Raw genomic sequence first — 18,897 nt, 5'->3', positions numbered from 1 at the left:
AAGAAGATTTTATTATATTATATATTATATATCATGTATATGTGTAAATTATTCATCTATCAAACTAAATCTATCTATGGGCCGTGTTGGTCCAGAGGAAGGCGAAAACCCCGTATGAGGAATGGGCCAATTGTCCTCATATTAGGGGGGAAAATTCCTTCCTGACCCCAAATATGGCGATCAGAATGAATCCCAGGATCAAGGGCTCATAGCTAATGTGTATACGTAAGTTTAATGTAAAAAATATATATTATTTAAAATTATTATTATATTATTATTATATAAATGTTTATTATATAAAAATATAAAAGTAATTTCTATTTTTCGGCTAATTTACGTTTATATTTGTGTCGACTATATTATTGTAAATCCAAAATATTATATTATTATTTTACATAAATTATATATTTTTTATTATAAACATAAGAAGCTACTTATTTATTCTATTTTACTAAACCTATCTATGGGCCGTGTTGGTCCAGAGGAAGGCGAAAACCCCCTGTGAGGAATCGGCCAATTATCCTCATATCAGGGGGGAAAATTCCTTCCTGACCCCAAATAAAGTATGGCGGTCAGAATAAATCCCAGGATCAAGGGCTGATAATGAACCGATGAGATTAAAGTAAAAAAATGTGTTGTATTATTTTTTTCCTACTAATCTGGTAGCATGTTTGGACTAACTTATGTCTATATTTGGTTAGGAAACATTTTTTCAACTAACAGTATTTTATTTTGTATCTTTTTTATGCTCTAAAAGTGTGCACTTACTTATTAACCTATGACACTAAATGTATGTATCGGCCGTGTTGATCAAGAGGAAGGCGAAAACCCCCTGTGAGGAATCGGCCAATTATCCTCATATCAGGGGGAAAAATTCCTTCCTGACCCCAAATATGGCGATCAGAATGAATCCCAAGATCAAAGGCTGATACCTAACCTGTGTAATGTACCTAACCTGTGTAATATACCTGTCATGTAAAATAATATATATGTTTCTTTACTTGGACTAATTATTATTTATAGGAACTATTTTTTCTTTTAAAGTAAGAACATTTTATTTTATTATAACTTTTTTTGTGCTACTAGTGTGTGATTCTACTTATTAATCTATTATACTAAACCTATTTAAGGCCGTGTAGATCCAGAGGAAGGCGAAAACCCCCTATGAGGAATGGGCCAATTGTCCTCATATTAGGGGGAAAAATTCCTTCCTGACCCCAAATATGGCGATCAGATTAAATCCCAGGATCAGAAGCCGATCTATGTCCTACATCTGTGTGCTGATATGTACTGTGTGCTATGTGTGTGCCTGTACTGATGATGTAGTGTGGGGACCTGCACTGACCATGTAGTGTGGGTGATGTGTGATGGGTGCGATACTTACCAGGCCTGTGCTAAGGTGAGTTCAGGGATAATGGCCGCTCCTTACATGCTGCTGCTCAGCGGCCCCAGGACTGAAAGGTGCGACTATTGTTCCTGAACTCACCAGATGGAAACTTAGCACAGGCCGCTCCTGGGGTAGAAGATCTTCGGGCTGGAGGGATGTTAGATGCCAGCCCAGGAGGTCAAGGGTCTGGGGCAAGAATGGTAGTCGTCCGGCATGAAGATGGTATAGAGAGAGATGATGTTGAAGGGCAGCCGAGGTGACGTACAGCAGCAGAGACGTGAGGCACGGGTCAGGAGGCATGAAGTTCTGGGCAGTTGGCACGGGCTCATCCTGCAAGACATAAGAGGAAGACAGGAAATCTATCTACCGGATCTTATGTTATATTAGGGGAATGGTCTTTATAATGAACCATTCTGCTATATAACATCAGATGCAATGTACTGACATAATAGGTGTCCTGTGTGTACATCGGTCACTCACCAGATGGTCGTGAATTCTTTCACAGTCCAGATCTTTTCATCCACCTAAGAAAAATAGAAACATAAAGTCACTGTCAGAAAAAGTGAAAAAAGGTAAGATCGATGATGATGATTACCACAATGAGAGAACAGCACCTGATGAATGTTATCCCCAGAGGAGGAGATACTTACCGGGTCCAGCTTGGTGACACGTACGTAAATCCGGCCACGGGGTGAAGGACTGTGTGCTCCGGCCACTGCAGATGGTGGTTCTCCAGAACTGGCCTGAATGGTGTCAATGGTGGCTCTACTCTCCTTTCCTCCAGATCCTCCCAGCCGATGGTGGTAAAGAATGGATGCTCTCTGATGTTCCCGCTCACACCCAGGCGTGTCTGAGGGTCTTTGCGCAGCAGCTTCTTGATGAGATGTTTCACGTCAGCATCAAGCCAAGTTGGAAATTTTGGCTTCTCGTTGATGATGGATTTGAAAGCCATTTGCTTGACGGGGCCATTGTAAAATGGATATCGCCCTGCTGCCATCCTGGACACCACAATCCCCAGGCTCCACCAGTCCACTGCTGCGCCATACCGTTTTCTACGATGCACCTCAGGGGCCATGTAATGGAAAGTGCCCGTCACTCCAGAGATGTTTTTGGAGGAGGAGACGCCATCTTGGGCAAGCCCAAGGTCGATGATACGGATGTGACCATCTGCATCCAACATGATGTTATCCGGCTTTATGTCACTGCAATGAAAGAAGAAAACAAAATAAGAAATCTGTCCAGTGATACAAGAGATGGAAAATGGGTCACTACAAAATACGGCAGAATAGGCGGCAGGACACCAGGGAAGCCGGGGGCCATATCTACAGCTTGTAAAGGGGACAGAGAGAAGGAGGAAAGTTCTGCTTACTGGTGGACGATGTTGTGTCCGTGGAGGAACTGGAGGCCACTTACCATCTCTGCTGTGTAGAATCTGATGGAGAGAACAGAGTGCAGAATCAATGTCATGAAATCCTTCTCTGGCAATCCCCAAATACCATGGCACCCCACCTCCTGCTTCCAGCACCCTAAATATATGCCCTGCCAGTGCTCCCCTAGCTGCACCCCGACCTCAGGTTTTTTCCCTTTCTCTTAGTTCTCTTTTAGGTACATTCTCTGCTTTCTCACCTCACATTGCCGATGTTCAGGCAGCCGCACATCCTGATCAAATCCTCCACGCTGACACTGGACAGGTACTCCATGATGAAATATGCCCTGTGCTGAGACTGGTGTGCGGCATAGAGGTGGCACAGGAATGGGCAGTGTCTGGCCGCCAGGAGTATCCGCCGCTCTCTCAAGATGGTGTCCTCTTTGTCCCTTTTGGTGATCATTTTGACGGCCACGATGATGTTACTGCCGGGGACAGATGCCAGGACCACCTGAAAAACACTAATGGAGAATACTTAGAAGGTGTCTGCAGGGGTGGAAGGATCTGGATTTTATAGTCCACAAGGCGCATGAGAAAACTGAGTGATCGCTCAGTCTGCTGGTGATCAGGACAATGTAGAGGAGCAGATCTATCTATCAGAACAATGCACTGCCTGCTCCATGGATGGGCTATGGAGAGGTCTTAATAAATATTCGTCATTTTAATATTTAGTTCATAAAACAATAATACACACGAAAATATTTAACTTTGTAATACATTTTATCAGCCAAATCGGCTTCTTTCTCCGCCAGGACTGATTTTTTATTTTCAAAATTCTATGTACCTGGGTAAACTCTGTATTTAGTGAAGACAGATTGTTACATTACTGAGGGGAGATGACAGTTGGTGCTGATAATATTCTATGCAGAAGGGAGGGGGGAGGAGGGAGGAGTTTTGCATTTAGCCCCTCCTCTCCACTACATAGAATATTATCAGCACCAACTGTCATCTCCTCTCAGTAATGTAACAATCTGTCTTCACTAAATACCGAGTTTACCCAGAAATTGAGAATATAGAATATGAAAAATCAGTCTTGGTGGAGAAAGAAGATTTATCTGATTAGAATTATTACAAAGCTGCTTATTTTCATGTTTGCTATTGATTTATGAAATAAAAATTAAAATGACGATTACTTTTTAAAGGGTTTTCCTCTGTTACCATATGGAAATAAACAGAGTAAGCATTAGTAGAGGCATTGAGTTGGCATTAGTATGGTCCAAATATCATTGATTATCTAGATTTAATAAAAACACAGAGACAAATGTATGTACAATATGGCAGCCTGATAGGAGAAAAAAATAATGTCCCCTGCCCTCTACAGCTGTGACCCCTGAGATGAACCCTCCAGTATAGAAGAATACCAGGTTATAGCAGCACTAGCCCTAACTATGGTGATGTCTTATACCTCATCTCACAGAAGGACACTACAATGAGCAATAACAAAGCAAGACATGGCTGATAACAGAGAACAATACATGGGGATATATGAAAAATCTCAGATTTCAAATAAATAACAAATATGTAGGCCTTACTTTGCCAAAGGCGCCTCTACCTAGGACCTGGTGGATGTTGAAGCGGCTGATGTTAAGCCTGGCATAGGGGCCGGATGATCCAGGGTCTCCGCTGCATCCAGGTGTTGGCTCCTCCAATCCGCTGTTGTCTCGTCTCCTTATCTTCTTTAATCCGTTCACACTTCCCTCTTCCTCTTCTCCTCGCGCCACATCTCCTCGCTCCTCTTCTCGCTCTCTTCTCCTCATCCAGTAGTCGCCATTCTCCGTAATCTCTTCCCGCCTGTAGACCTCGGTCCAATCACTTCAGCCGACAGTTGAAAGTAAACGGCAGTTGGTCGTGTGCAGGTGACCAGAGGTCAGAGGTGACGGAACCCTCAGGTGGCTCCTGCCAGGTAGCGGCTCCTGGCCCTGCTCTGCCCTATACACTGTGATGTGGGCATCATGGGTGACAGTTTAGAGTCCAGAGGAACGGCAGAGAACTTCATGGCGACTTCCAGTGGTTTATTTATTAGATTATTAATTCCTCTATGTGTTTCATCATCGTTCCATTTTATAACTTACATTATTTTTGTATTGTAAAGTTAATATTTTTATTAGTTTTTCTATGTTTCTTATCACATACCGTATATACTCGAGTATAAGCCGACCCGAGTATAAGCCGACCCCCCTAATTTTGCCACAAAAAACTGGGAAAACTTAATGACTCGAGTATAAGCCTAGGGTGGGAAATGCAGCAGCTACCGGTAAATGTGAAAAGTAAAAATAGATACCAATAAAAGTAAAATTAATTGAGACATCAGTAGGTTAAGTGTTTTTGAATATCCATATTGAATCAGGAGCCCCATATAATGTTCCATGCAGTTTATGATGGCCCCATAAGATGTTCCATATTAAAATATGCCCCATATAATCCTGCATAAAGGTTAATAATGGCCCCATAAGATGCTCCATAGACACATTTGCCCAATATAATGCTGCACAAATGCTGATTATGGCCCCATAAGATGCTCTATTAAGATATTTGCCCCATATAGTGCTGCACAAACCTTGATTATGGCCCTATAAGATGCTCCATACAGACACTTGCTCCATATGCTGTAGTGCCCTACAAACGTTAATTTTGGCCCCATCAAGACACTTGCCCCATATAGTGCTGCACAAACGTTATGGCCCCCATATAGTGCTGCACAAACGTTATGGCCCCATATAGTGCTGCACAAACATTATGGCCCCATATAGTGCTGCACAAACGTTATGGCCCCCATATAGTGCTGCACAAACGTTATGGCCCCCATATAGTGCTGCACAAACGTTATGGCCCCATATAGTGCTGCACAAACATTATGGCCCCATATAGTGCTGCACAAACGTTACGGCCCCATGTAGTGCTGCACAAACATTATGGCCCCATATAGTGCTGCACAAACGTTATGGCCCCATATAGTGCTGCACAAACTTTATGGCCCCATATACTGCTGCACAAACGTTATGGCCCCATATAGTGCTGCACAAACTTTATTGCCCCATATAGTGCTGCATAAACGTTATGGCCCCATATAGTGCTGCATAAACGCTATGGCCCCATATAGTGCTGCACAAACGTTATGGCCCCATATAGTGCTGCACAAACATTATGGCCCCCATATAGTGCTGCACAAACGTTATGGCCCCATATAGTGCTGCACAAACATTATGGCCCCATAAGATGCCCCATACAGATATTTGCCCCATTTGCTGCGATAAAAAAAAAAATCACATACTCACCTCACCGTCGGTCAGGCCCTCGCACTTTCAATAGTCACCCGCTCCTCGTTCCGGCGCCACTCCATGTTCAGCACCGACGTTCAGCAGAGGGCGCGCATTAACCACGTCACTGCGCCCTCTGACCTGAGCGTCACTGCTGAAGACAGATCGGCGCCTGGAACGAGGAAAGGTGACTTTTGCGCTGCGCTCCCCTCCCCGTATACTCATCTGGTCCTGGCGCTGTGCAGTCCCTGCTTCCCCGACGCCGCAGCTTCTAACTGTACTGAGCGGTCACTGTTACCGCTCATTACAGTAAATGAATATGCGGCTCCACCCCTATGGGAGGTGGAGCCGCATATTCATTTACTGTAATGAGCGGTACCATGTGACCGCTCAGTACAGGAAGAAGCTGAAGCTGCTGCTGCCGGCGCCGGGGAAGCCAGGGACCTGCAGTGACCGCGCCTGGACTAGGTGAGTATTTTTAGACAGCCCCTGCTCCCCCTCCCCTGCCGACCTCTGGGTATGACTCGAGTATAAGCCGAGAGGGGGACTTTCAGCCCAAAAAAGTGGGCTGAAAATCTCAGCTTATACTCGAGTATATACGGTATTTCCTCGATGTCCCATTTCCCTTTATCATTTCTCCCAAGAGTCTATTCCACCAAAGTGGTGCGCACCTATTACCCCCAGTGCCACCCAGCCGGCTCTACTGCACCTCATGGACAGAATACACGGAGCTGTAAACTCTTCCTGAGCTTTTATATTCTCTGTATAACCAACACTTTCTACCAATTATTACCTCTTACCAGGAATATGGTGATATTGGGGCAGTATATAATAAAGCCATCAGTGCTATATATAATACAGGTTGTACTGTTCCCAATAACCTATCACATGTGATTTACAGTAATCCCACCACAACCCATGGGAAGGACGAGTCACTGCTGCTCATCTCTGGGGTCACCGAAATCTTCTTCTTCCTCTTTATAATATCACTTTATTTACATGTAACACAAAGAAAACAATTAAACCCCCCATAAATGAAAATGACCCTGTTATTACGGCTTTTTTGTGCTATTGTGTCAGTCACAGGCAGTGAATACACCATACCATTTACTGCTGCAGTCAGCGATTAGTTATATACTGGCGGATTGTCACCGTTATTGTAATCAAGGTCCTGTCGCCCTAAATCTATAAACATTAATCCCCCAACATGTTTCGCCCGCTCTCAGGCATCATCAGGAGAATGGGGATTAAAGGAGTAAGATGTCACCGCTCACTCCCATATTATTTGTGGTGCAGACGACTTATGACGTCACATCCACACAGACATGTGAAGACATAGCACAATCAGCAGGTGTCCTAGTCTCATAAACAGGACAGGACACAATTATTGACAACTATGAACACACCTGAGAGGGCTACCTTCAGGGGAATGTCATTAAATTAGACATATGACATCAGACACCATTTAATGGGTGATCTATCACGCCCGATGTCCAGGTGGGAAAATCTACATTGGTCTCCTTGCTAGAGAACTTCACGTATGTATCAAGGAACATGTAAGAGACATGGACAAATCTAGGACAGAGGATGATCTTGAACAATTTAAAACCCTACTAAGATATTTTCAACAATTCCATCATAGGGATTCAAGTCTTCTCAGAGTTCTTTTGGGACCGAAAGTGGTGATCTCAAGAAAACTCTTGCTTACGTTGAGAGCAAGTGGACTTTTAGATTGGGTACCGACCAGGCTTAATGAAAATCTGGGGTTTGGTTCATTTTTAGAAATATGGAGGCATCTTTTGGGAGGTGGGTTTGTGTTTTTTTATTGATTTTAACTCATATTTGTTTGCTCTGCAGTATACAGCCATGAAGGCCGGATTTTAATCCACCTATCTATATCCATGTATGTGATGATTTCTACTTTGTGAACATTTTTCATCCTATAAAGAGATGGAGAATTGGGGGAGGAAAGTCTTCCTACAAACAAGCTTGTTTTTCTCTCCTATTGTACTCCATGGATCTGTTGCACAATATATGAACTCTAGAAATGGTCTCTGGCTAGACTGTGAATTCTTTATTATTTTTTTCTATGAGACATTATGGAGCCTTGATAGACTGTTGAACAGCCGGGATTGTGAACCTCTTTATGGACTTGATTTAATTATGATAGATGCTTGTGGACAATCAGGTTATAGATTTTATCATTTGATTTAATGAATTGATAATTGATATTATTAGCTTTCTACAAAATTATTTTCTCTATTATATGGCCATATGATATGTTGACACATTTAGACCTATACTGCCTTTTTCACATCTTTTAACCCTTTGTAACTTACCTCTGTTTACATCAATTTCACTTGTGCAATTTTGGCAGAGCCTTATGCTTTGCATACACTTATTTATATTATATATTTTTACCCCTTTTTATACTTTCTCTTATGATCCCCTAACTTTCCTGCTTTGGTAGTGATAATATGCTCAGATTTTTAAGTGTTAATTTCTATTAATAAAATTAATTTTATGGTTGAACATATTCTTTGATTCCCCTGTTACTTTAATTACACCTATTGGGGTTTTTTGTGTTCATAATGCTTTTTGAATTTGGACCTGTTATTTTTGATATTTATCTTGGGAAAATTCTTGTTTAACTACTGAAATATGTCATCAGTAAATGCACTCAATACTTTGTCGGGGCTCCTTTTGGATCAATTACTGCATCAATGCGTTGTGGCATGGAGGCGATCAGCCTGTGGCACTGCTGAGGAGTTATGGAAGCCCAGGTTGCTTTGATAGCAGCCTTCAGCTCATCTGCATTGTTGGGTCTGGTGTCTCATCTTCCTCTTTACAATACTCCATAGATTCTCTATGGGGTTCAGGTCAGGCGAGTTTGCTGACCAATCAAGCACAGTGATACTGTTATTTATAAACCAGGTATATTGGTACTTTTGGCAGTGTGGACAGGTGCCAAGTGCTGCTGGAGAATGACATTTCCATCTCCAAAGTGCTCTAAAATGTCCTCGTAGATGGATGCGCTGACTTTGGTCTTGATAAAACACAGTGGACCTACACCAGCAGATGACATGGCTCCCCAAACCATCACTGATTGTGGAAACTTCACACTAAACCTCCAGCAGCTTGGATTGTGGCCTCTCCACTCTTCCTCCAGATTCTGGTACCTTGATTTCCAAATGAAATGCAAAATTTACTTTCATCTGAAAACAACAGCTTGGACCACTGACAACAGTCCAGTTCTTCTTCTCCTTGGCCCAGGTAAGAGGCTTCTGGCATTGTCTATTGGTCATGAGTGGCTTGACACAAGGAATGTGACACTTGTAGTCCATGTCCTGGATATGTCTGTGTGTGGCGGCTCTTGAAGCAATGACTCCAGCAGCAGTCCCCTCTTTGTGAATCTCCCACAAATTTTTAAATGGCCTTTTCTGAACAATCCTTTCAAGGCTGTGCACCTTTTTCTACCACACTTTTTCCTTCCACTCAACTTTCCATTATTATGCTTGGATACAGCACTCTGTGAACATTAGCTTCTATGGCAACGACCTTTGTTGGCTTACCCTACTTGTGGAGTGTCAATGACTGCCTTCTGGACATCTTTCAAGTCAGCAGTCTTCCCCATGATTGTGGAGCTACTGAAACAGACTAAGGGACCTTTTTAAACGCCTTTGCAGGTGTTTTTTTTGTTAATTATTCTAATTTACTGAGATAATGACTTTTGGGTTTTCATTGGCTGTAAGCCATAATCATCAACATTAACAGAAATAAACACATTAAATACATTACTCTGTTTGTAATGACTCTACATAATATATGAGTTTAACTTTTTGTATTGAAGAACTGAAATAAATTAACTTTTTGATGTTGCACATCCCTGGAATCAGGGTTTCTAGCTCTTTATTATGCTGCATGTCTTTAAATATGTGTAACTTGTTCTGTGTATAATATTTAATTTTTTTAGATTTTTACATAGAAAAGCATTTTTGGGGATTTTTATTCCCATATTTTTGTAGATTGGTGACAGAGAGACAGAGGCATGGGCGGACATACCTCCTGTTCAACCTGTGCAGCTGCACAGGGGCCCGGAGGCTTCAGGGGGCCCCTGCAGGCAGGGCCGGCGTTAGGGGCAGGCAGCTGCCTAGGTCCTCGCTCCCCCAGGGGCCCCCAGCTAGCGGGCACATCATGCAGCTGCTATGGGGCGCCTGTGAGGCAGGGGCCTGCCTGCCGCCAGCGCCAACTCCCCCGCCGCATTTAACTATACCGGCATCTGCCGGTACAGTTCAAAGCAATGATGGAGGAGAGCGTCAGCTGATGCTCCCTCTCTCATCATTCCCTGCTCTGCCTCTGACAGACACTGCCGCGCACTCACTGTGTGCCGGCAGGAGCAGGAACTGGAAGCAGCGCGGGCACGAGGAGAGGTGAGGAGTGTGCTGTGTTGTTTGTTGTTTTTTTTTACTCTATAACTGAGTACTGGACTGTGGGGCCATTCTGGGGAGGAGAGCTGCACTGTATACTATGAGGCAGTGTGCTGTATACTATGAGGCTGCGCTGTATACCATGAGGCTGTGTGCTGTATACCATGAGGCTGCGCTGTATACTATGAGGCAGTGCTGTATACCATGAGACTGTGTGCTGTATACCATGAGGCTGCGCTGTATACTATGAGGCTGCGCTGCATACTATGAGGCTGCGCTGTATACTGTGAGGCTGCGCTGTATACTATGAGGCTGCGCTGTATACTATGCGGGCAGTTCTGTATACTATGAGACTGCGCTGTATACTATGAGGCTGTTCTGTATACTATGAGGCTGCGCTGTATACTATGCGGGCAGTGCTGTATACTATGCGGGCAGTGCTGTATACTATGCGGGCTGTGTTGTATACTAAGGTGGGTACATTATACGTTATCTTCTATGGGGGAGGCTGTGTTATATACTATGGGGGGTGCATTATATTCTATGGGGAAGGCTGTGTTATATACTATAGGGGGCTGCATTATATTTTATGGGGGCTACATTATATTCTATGGGGAGGTGGGCTGTATTATATTCTATGGGGGCTGTATTAGATTTTATGAGGGAGGATTGCATCATACTCTTTGATGGGGCTACATTATATTCTATGGGGAGGTGGGCTGTATTATATTTATATTCTATGAGGGGTGATTGCATCATACTTTATGTGGGGGCTACATTATACTATATGAGGGTGGCTGCATTATATTCCATGGGGGTTACATCATACTCTGTGGTGTGGCTGCATTATGCTCTATGGGGTGGCTGCATTATACTATATGTGGGCTGCATTATACTGTATCAAGGACTATGGGGAATACATTATACTATATGAAGAACTATGGGGTGCATTATACTGTGGGAAGTGAATTATAGGACTGAGGAGTGTATTATACTGTACTATATGGAGGATTATGCGGTGTGTATTTTACAATATGGAGGACTGTGGTGCACATTATAATATATTGAGGACTATGAGGTGTATTATACTAAACAAGTAAAATGCTGCCTATTCATCCATTGATTGGATTGGTTATGCCGGAACAGAAATCATTGATCTCAGCAGCACATCGCTGTTGTAAACTGTAGGTGTGCTGCTGGTAACATGATACTGTATGGTGATCTGTTAGTGATCTATTAGTGATTGTTCTGTTCCCATCATTCTTTCTCAGACGGTGTAAAGAGGCCGGGAAACAAGCATTGACCAACTTCAGTATTGTCGATCACATTCCTTTAGTGGCCTGAACTCAGCGCTTGTAAATACAACAGAAATGCTTCTGTGTGATGTGCAATATGTTAGGATTTGAGGCCCCATTTTAAACTTTGCCTAGGGCCCCACTTTGCCTAAAACCATCCCTACCTGCAGGGTGGCTAATAATGAGGGCAATCTGGCCAGTTTATCCGTATCCGGGGGGCCCCTGGCCAGATTGCCATCATGGGATTGCAGCTCCCCTGCCTGCAAGAGAAAAAGGCAGCGGAGCTGCAGGGAATGGATCCATCCTGCTTCCTGCCACACAGCAGCGGCTGAATGACATCATCATTTAGCGCCACGGCTGTGTGAGACAGGAAGCTGCCAGCGATGGTGCGGCTTCAGGATACTGTGTGAGCAGAGGTGAGGTGTGTGTGTGTGTGTAGGTGGAGGAGAGGGCAATGATGGGAGTGACGGGGCCGAAGGCAATGATTGGGTTGTTGGAGAGGGCAATGATAGGGGTGGTGGGTCAGGAGGAAATGATGGTGGCAGTGGAAAGGACAATGATGGGGGTGGTGAGGAGGAGGCAATGATGGAGGTGGTGGAATGGGCAATGATATGGGGTGGTGGGGGAGAAAGCAATAATGGAGGTGGTGAAGAGGTCAATCATGGGGGGTGGGGGAGAGGGCAATAATGGGATGCGGGGGATTTATAATGGGTTTAAGAACATGGGGAGGTGGAGGAAGACATTATTATCGATTATTATGTCTAACAGTCCCTTAGTATAAAGTGTACTCACTTATGTATAGCACAGTCCTTTAGCTTTGTCGCCTTAAAAGGAGGGGGCCCAGGCACATTTCCTGCACAGGGGCCCCAAGCAGTCTGTGTCCGCCCCTGACTATACTGTTGGCTGAACCTGCCAATTTCAGTCAATATTAGTCTAATGTGTAAAGGGATCTTTAGCCTAAAATAGCACAAATTAAATAATGAATAAGGTGGAAACAAAAAAGTCACTAATAGAGCCATTTTTACTCCAGAAAAAAAGCATGAAGACAATGAAGAAGCGGGGCTCTAAGAAAAATGTTAATCTAAAGCAGTGTTCTCCAACTCCTGTCCTCTAGAGCCACCAACAGGTCATGTTTTCAGGATTTCCTTAGTATTGTCCAGGTGATATTTGCAGTACCTGCACAGGCAATAATTCTATCACCTGTGCAATACCAAGGAAATCCTGAAAACATGAGCTGTTGGTGGCTCTTGAGGACCGGAGTTGGGCAACACTGATCCAAAGCATACTACTATTAATTATAACCACCCTATTTAGTAGATCTGGGCTAGAAGCAAATAGTGAGCTGCTAGGACTTCTGGACTACCAGAATACTGTGAAAATCAATGTAATATATTCAGTGTTGGTTAATAATCTCCCATTTTATATATATATATATATATATATATATATATATATATATATATATATATATATATATATATATATAAGTTGAAATAAAGAATCATCCTTTCTTACAATAAAACTTACTTCTATTTTTTTCACTTAGTTAAGAGCTTTGTGAAATATAAATTCATCTTCAAATGGATAGAGTCGGCAATATCTGATGTAATATACTGTTTATTGTGCTCAGAAAAATGCGGGAAGAATATAGATCTTCTTTCAGGTTTCATAAATAAGAATAATTGAACTGGTATCTTATCATTTTAATGGTAATTAAATTGAATATGTTTAAAATGAAAGAAATAGAAACATATTGCTTCTATGGCGATATTTATGTAAATGAAATAAGTATTTATGGCGTGTGAAAGATGGTTCTTATTAAAATTATTTTTCATCTTGACAACTTTCTAACCGTTTTGTCTCAGTCCTCTGCCGACGGTTAGGAACCAGTCCATCATTTTGGACGACCACATGTTCTGAGCTCAATACTTACTACCGTATGTAAGCTCTTTCTACAGTATAAAAGCTCTTCTTGCCTAGGGTTGTTCATTTTCATCTTTTTCTTTATTTTTGGTTCACAAGATTGCAGAAGAGGTAAAAAATAATGATATTCCCATGTTATGAAGTGATGGAATTTCATTTTCCAATCGATCTATAGAATAAGAAACTTCAGTGCTGATTTATCACTGTGCCCCTTTACTATTCTTCCCTGATGTGCAGCACAGCCCCATTCATAAGTCCTCCCATAATCACAAAGTGATGGCCTACACTACAGATAAATCAATCACTTCAGGAGATGTGAAAACCAATTTAGAGGCCTGTAAACCTGTAATGTAACGTGGCGCAGGTCGGTATCCATGAATGAGGTACTTGTCTTTTATGCCCCAGTATGGTATTTTAAAGATCGGTGTCCTGGCTGGGTGTGTGGGCTTCATCTGCGGGGACACTACGCCCTTGCAGGCCGCATAAAGCCGGTGACTTCAGCTGGCCACGACCAGATATTGAAAAGTACAATGAGGGACACCAGCAGTCAACAATAAACAGTCTTTTACTGAACAGTAACTTGATGGGGAATATGTACAGTAGACAGCTGGTGCATAACTGCAAGAGCATTTCCTTTACAACATGGAGCATCTTCACAAATGGTCTTTGTACCTTTTCCAGGCTTCTATCACTAAGTTCCTTTGTCTTCATCACCACCCAGCACTGTGCTACAGTCCATTATGTGAGAGTCCGGTACTTCAACCAATGGTTCTGCATCCTCTTTTCCATTAGGGGAACTAGTTTGCCACTATGGCCGGTACTTAGCTTCTCTGCTTGCTGATGACTTGGAACTCCCACCTGAGGTACTCTCTTCATCTCACATTCCCTGTTCCATTCTTGACCGTTACCTCTCTGAGTTGTAAACTTGGGGCCATGCTGCTAGGCATGCTGTCCCAGGACCCGCCTCTGATAAATCACTCTGTCCTTTTATCGCTTTTCCTTTCTCTGCTCAGGATCATGCTATTTAATGCCTCAGTCTCCACTCACTTTGAGGGCACCCTATTCATGAAGCTCTGCTGAGTACGCAGACAAAAGGTCTTCTCTTGTTGCAAGCTAGACCCTGTCTCACTACCAGGAAGTCCTCTCTAATCTTGCTACGTAGCCCCACCCTATCTGGGCTCATCCCAACTCTTAACTCTATCCATATCTACTCACTACCTGTTGCTGGGCAGAATACAACTCTATCACATAACAATGTAAAACATTATAAAACAGCACATATCAATAAGGGAGAACATGGGCAGTTTGTCCAACTCCTAACCACTATATGAAAATAGTGTGACTTTATAATTGTATTTGTTGGTGTGGTTTTTGTTGCCCACTTTTTAATTTCACTTAATTAAAATGTCACTTCATTGTATCAAAGGCTGATACTTAGACTAATCTTACGTATGGTACAGTTCTTATAAGAAGTACATTTGGGACCTGCAGACAAATCCTTTTGGAGATTTTTCTAATATATTCAAAAGTAATGCACAACAGACCAACATAAACTGAAGCCTTGTAGATGCTCGGCTAATGCCGGGGCCTGTGTGGGAGCAATGCTTTTGACTGATTATTAGGCGGTTTCTTTTGTGTTCTAAATTTTTGCACAACTTTGAGTTGCCACATTTGAAGGTATTTAATGCCAAAATTTGAATCATGAATCAGGCCCTTAGTGTAAAATTTATCACCTGTGCCAAGGGTGCCAGGATTATCATTATAAGGGCAAAGACAGACGGCCGTATTTCTTTTGCGATCATCGCATCAAAGTGTACTGACTGGCCCGGCACCTCTCCTGACCTGAGCGTGACAGCATGATGTATTTCTATGCAGCTGACGCACTCAGGTCAGGAAAGCTGATGGTCAGTCTGAGGATTGCGATGCGATCCTCGCATGAGAAATATGGCCATCTGTCTGCCTCCTAACTATGAAATGAGACCCCAACAATCACTCTGAAGTGCAGCTGGAGAAGTAGAATTTCTCACGTTCTGCCTGAGCAAACACATAGAATGGAGTATAGGCTCAATTCAAAGTCTTTGGGTTCACAAACACAAAACAAGCCTATAAAACTCCTTTAATCCAGCTCGTATCAGTGTGGACTTTTTTCTAGTTGAGCAACAAGGCAAAAATAATCTCGCAGTCCGGAATTAGTCAAATATTTTCAGAATTATAGTAAGAAAGGGTTGAATGTCTGGCCAGCAGATGGTTGATACTTTCATGCATTTATTTGCATTTAGATAATTTCTTTGATTCACGCTGGTCTTGTGGATGCGGAACTGAAGGAACGTTATAGTATATGATAGGGGTATTTTCTGTATTGAAACCTCACATTAAACACCACATTATACAGGATGTATAGTATGCAAGAATCGTATTCTGTGCTGCACAAGGCTTTAATCAGTGAAAGCAGCTCAAGACCACATTTGGATTCATACTATTAAAAAGTGGAAGCAAATATTAGAGAATGGTGCGTTAAGGGAGTGTCAGCTTCATGTAGGTTACCATATACAATTTGTGCTACTCCTGGGTACTGGTTGTGAAACCAAAGTCTTCTAATTTTTTCCCATTGAGCATTGCCTGGACCAAAAAGTTCCATTTGCCAGATGTCAGTCTCTACAAGGAGAAACATTATCCCATAGACCTCTGTTAAAGACCTCTAACACAGTCAACTAGTACTGTGCTCGGCACCGATAACCACAAGACACCTGAAACCGCTGCCTGCCGATGGATGTATTTTCCTATGAGAGATGACACAGCTTCCTTAATTATTCTAAGTCTCGTAGTAATGATCTTTAAAGTGTTGAACATTGACCTATGTGGTGGCTACTTCCCACTGCCTGCTTTTTCTTAGGGAGCATTGATTGCCTCTAAAGTCTCCTGACAACAGCTCAAAGAAGGTCTGCTCAAAGAAATGCAGTACCCCATAGTAAGGCACTCAGTTAATAATGGGCTGTTCACACTGAATTTTGAAGTTCGTTCCTTACTCTGCTTGGGTCTGAAAACCCTAAAACCGGGATTCAGACATGCCCATAACAGAAGTATTGATTTGTATTAGTCCAAAGTACAAGATTTTGGTCTCTGTTAGCGCTCCTTACTGGCGGTGTCTGTCTTTTCAGATGGACACAAGAATGTAATTGATCACCCCTTTAATTTTCCTGTTGGCTATAATATTTGAAGGCACATTATATTTCTTTATACTGTTATATACAGAGCTATGGTGAATATGCTTGTATGTGCTCCTAACAGAAAGAACCATTAACCTGCCATCTGATCACATCATCAATTGTTTAAGATGTTTTAATCAAAGTGAGATTAAAGAAGTCTCTTCCTGTCTCAGGCTATAAATCAGAGTTGGAATCTATTAGTTTAAAACAATAAAGTAAATGATGACTATAATGAAAAGGTAAGAATAAAATGACCTGCTGAATAGGATGTAAGCATAATAGATACTTCCATCTCCTCAATAAAATTTCACAGCATGCTAATACGTCTCTTCAGACAGCTCATATAAATATATCTCATTAGCTCATTTAAGATGTCCATAAATTCAAGTACCCATTCACAGAGTCAAGATTGCACAAATATCATTATAAGCCCCACAGCTTGAGCCTGCCCCCCTGGCTGTATAACATCTCCAACCTGATTTATTGTGCATAAAGCCACTAGAAGAGAAAATAGACTGTGTCGTTTTTGTGGGAACAGTTTGCACACAAAAAGATGATCGGCTTTCATTTTATGGATTGTGCTGATTTCACCAGTAGAATGTTATTATCACTAATTGCTTTCAATACTGCAGTTTTACAGTTATCATTGCAAAGTAAATTATACCAATTATAAGAAGGAGCAGCAGGATAAAATACAATACCTTATATTATACCGGATCAGGATTATTAGAGGGGTCCTCAGTTCAGGATCCTTATCCCTCATCATCGTTGCTGTGAAGGACCTGCCCTGTCCTCGTTGTACACAGTCTTTTCATTTGAATAGGTACTAGGCTCTATTTCCCCTGCGTTGGCGCTACAAGAAAACTGAACACTTACTGCCAAGTTTTCCCTAAGATTGCATCTGACTGCTGAGGGTCCCAGAAGGAAACAAGGACAAAAGGGATAGTCCAGAGCAGGAAACATCTAGGAATGAATTCAATATTTGACAAAATCCTACCCCGTGTAAAAGTCTGAACAATTTGTATTTTAATGGTTTATTCTAATAGTAATCTCCTGATGCATTATCAAAAGAAATAAACCCCTACTGGATAATCAAAACTATGCTAACACCGTACTAACTACAGTGAATCAAATATTTAAGTTCAGACTAATTCTGCATTTAGGCAGTCCTATCGATGACATTAAATAACCACTAATCGGCCACATGAAAGTTGATCAGAGGTCGGTAAAAGGGAATCTATAGAAAAATAAACCTGGCACTCAACTTACGAGGTTCTTTATGACGTTTTAATGTTGTAAACTTTATAAAGAACCCCATTATAATTTAAGTGCCAGGTTTATTTTTCTATTGATACAAGGTGTGGGAACCTACCTTTGGCACCAATTCTAGTAGTGCATACGATATTTAGTATATACCTGTAAAAGGGAATCTGTCACCAGGAGCAGCATAATGTAGGAAAGGAGACACTGATTCCAACAATGTATCACTTACTTTATTGGGTACAGCAGTTGTGATACAATCAGAGATTTTAGAGTAGCATGTAGCAGAGCTCAAAAGCTGACGCCAAACAACGCCACAGCTTTCTATGTACATTGTCTATTAATAGTAAGCTGCTTATCAGAGAAAGGGGCGTGGTTGGACCACTTGGTACAAGGGAGCTAGTCTGGTCAGAGATAATCTCCTGGTGATAAAACATTCATTGTATTGAAACAACAGCACACAGCCTAATATGTGACACATCCCTGAAATCTATGTCTCAGCCCCTATCTCATACGGTCCTCAGACTACATAGGAAAAACCTGCTGACAGATTCCCTTTAGCATTCTGTTTAGGCAGACCGCATGCAATAAAATCATTCTGTGCGCATAGAATACCATTGTTATTAGACACTATAATGTACTGCCAAGAATGATGACTTTTTAGCAAGCTTTAAAATGATTTCACTCCACTCACAAGTGTTTTCCTCATTTGACGC

The 18,897-nt window shown here is 42.1% G+C and overlaps 2 protein-coding genes across 6 annotated transcripts in view; one reads left to right on the top strand and one right to left on the bottom strand.

Annotated features, from left to right (window-relative positions):
- Positions 1-18,897, top strand: part of NOL4 (nucleolar protein 4) — a 458,727-nt gene that overhangs the window by 366,656 nt on the left and 73,174 nt on the right. The window lies entirely within an intron of this gene.
- LOC143782694 (protein kinase C delta type-like) lies at positions 154-2,573 on the bottom strand. Its single transcript, XM_077270428.1, has 3 exons — positions 2,038-2,573; positions 1,868-1,911; positions 154-1,717 (listed from the first exon to the last, which is right to left on the bottom strand). Exons 1-2 carry the CDS (start codon positions 2,565-2,567, stop codon positions 1,887-1,889), a joined length of 555 nt encoding a protein of 184 aa, XP_077126543.1. The 5' UTR covers positions 2,568-2,573; the 3' UTR covers positions 154-1,717; positions 1,868-1,886.

Source organism: Ranitomeya variabilis, chromosome 6 (assembly GCF_051348905.1).
Source record: "Ranitomeya variabilis isolate aRanVar5 chromosome 6, aRanVar5.hap1, whole genome shotgun sequence".
Classification (NCBI taxonomy): Eukaryota; Metazoa; Chordata; class Amphibia; order Anura; family Dendrobatidae; genus Ranitomeya; species Ranitomeya variabilis.
This window is presented reverse-complemented; position numbering and strand designations above follow the sequence as displayed.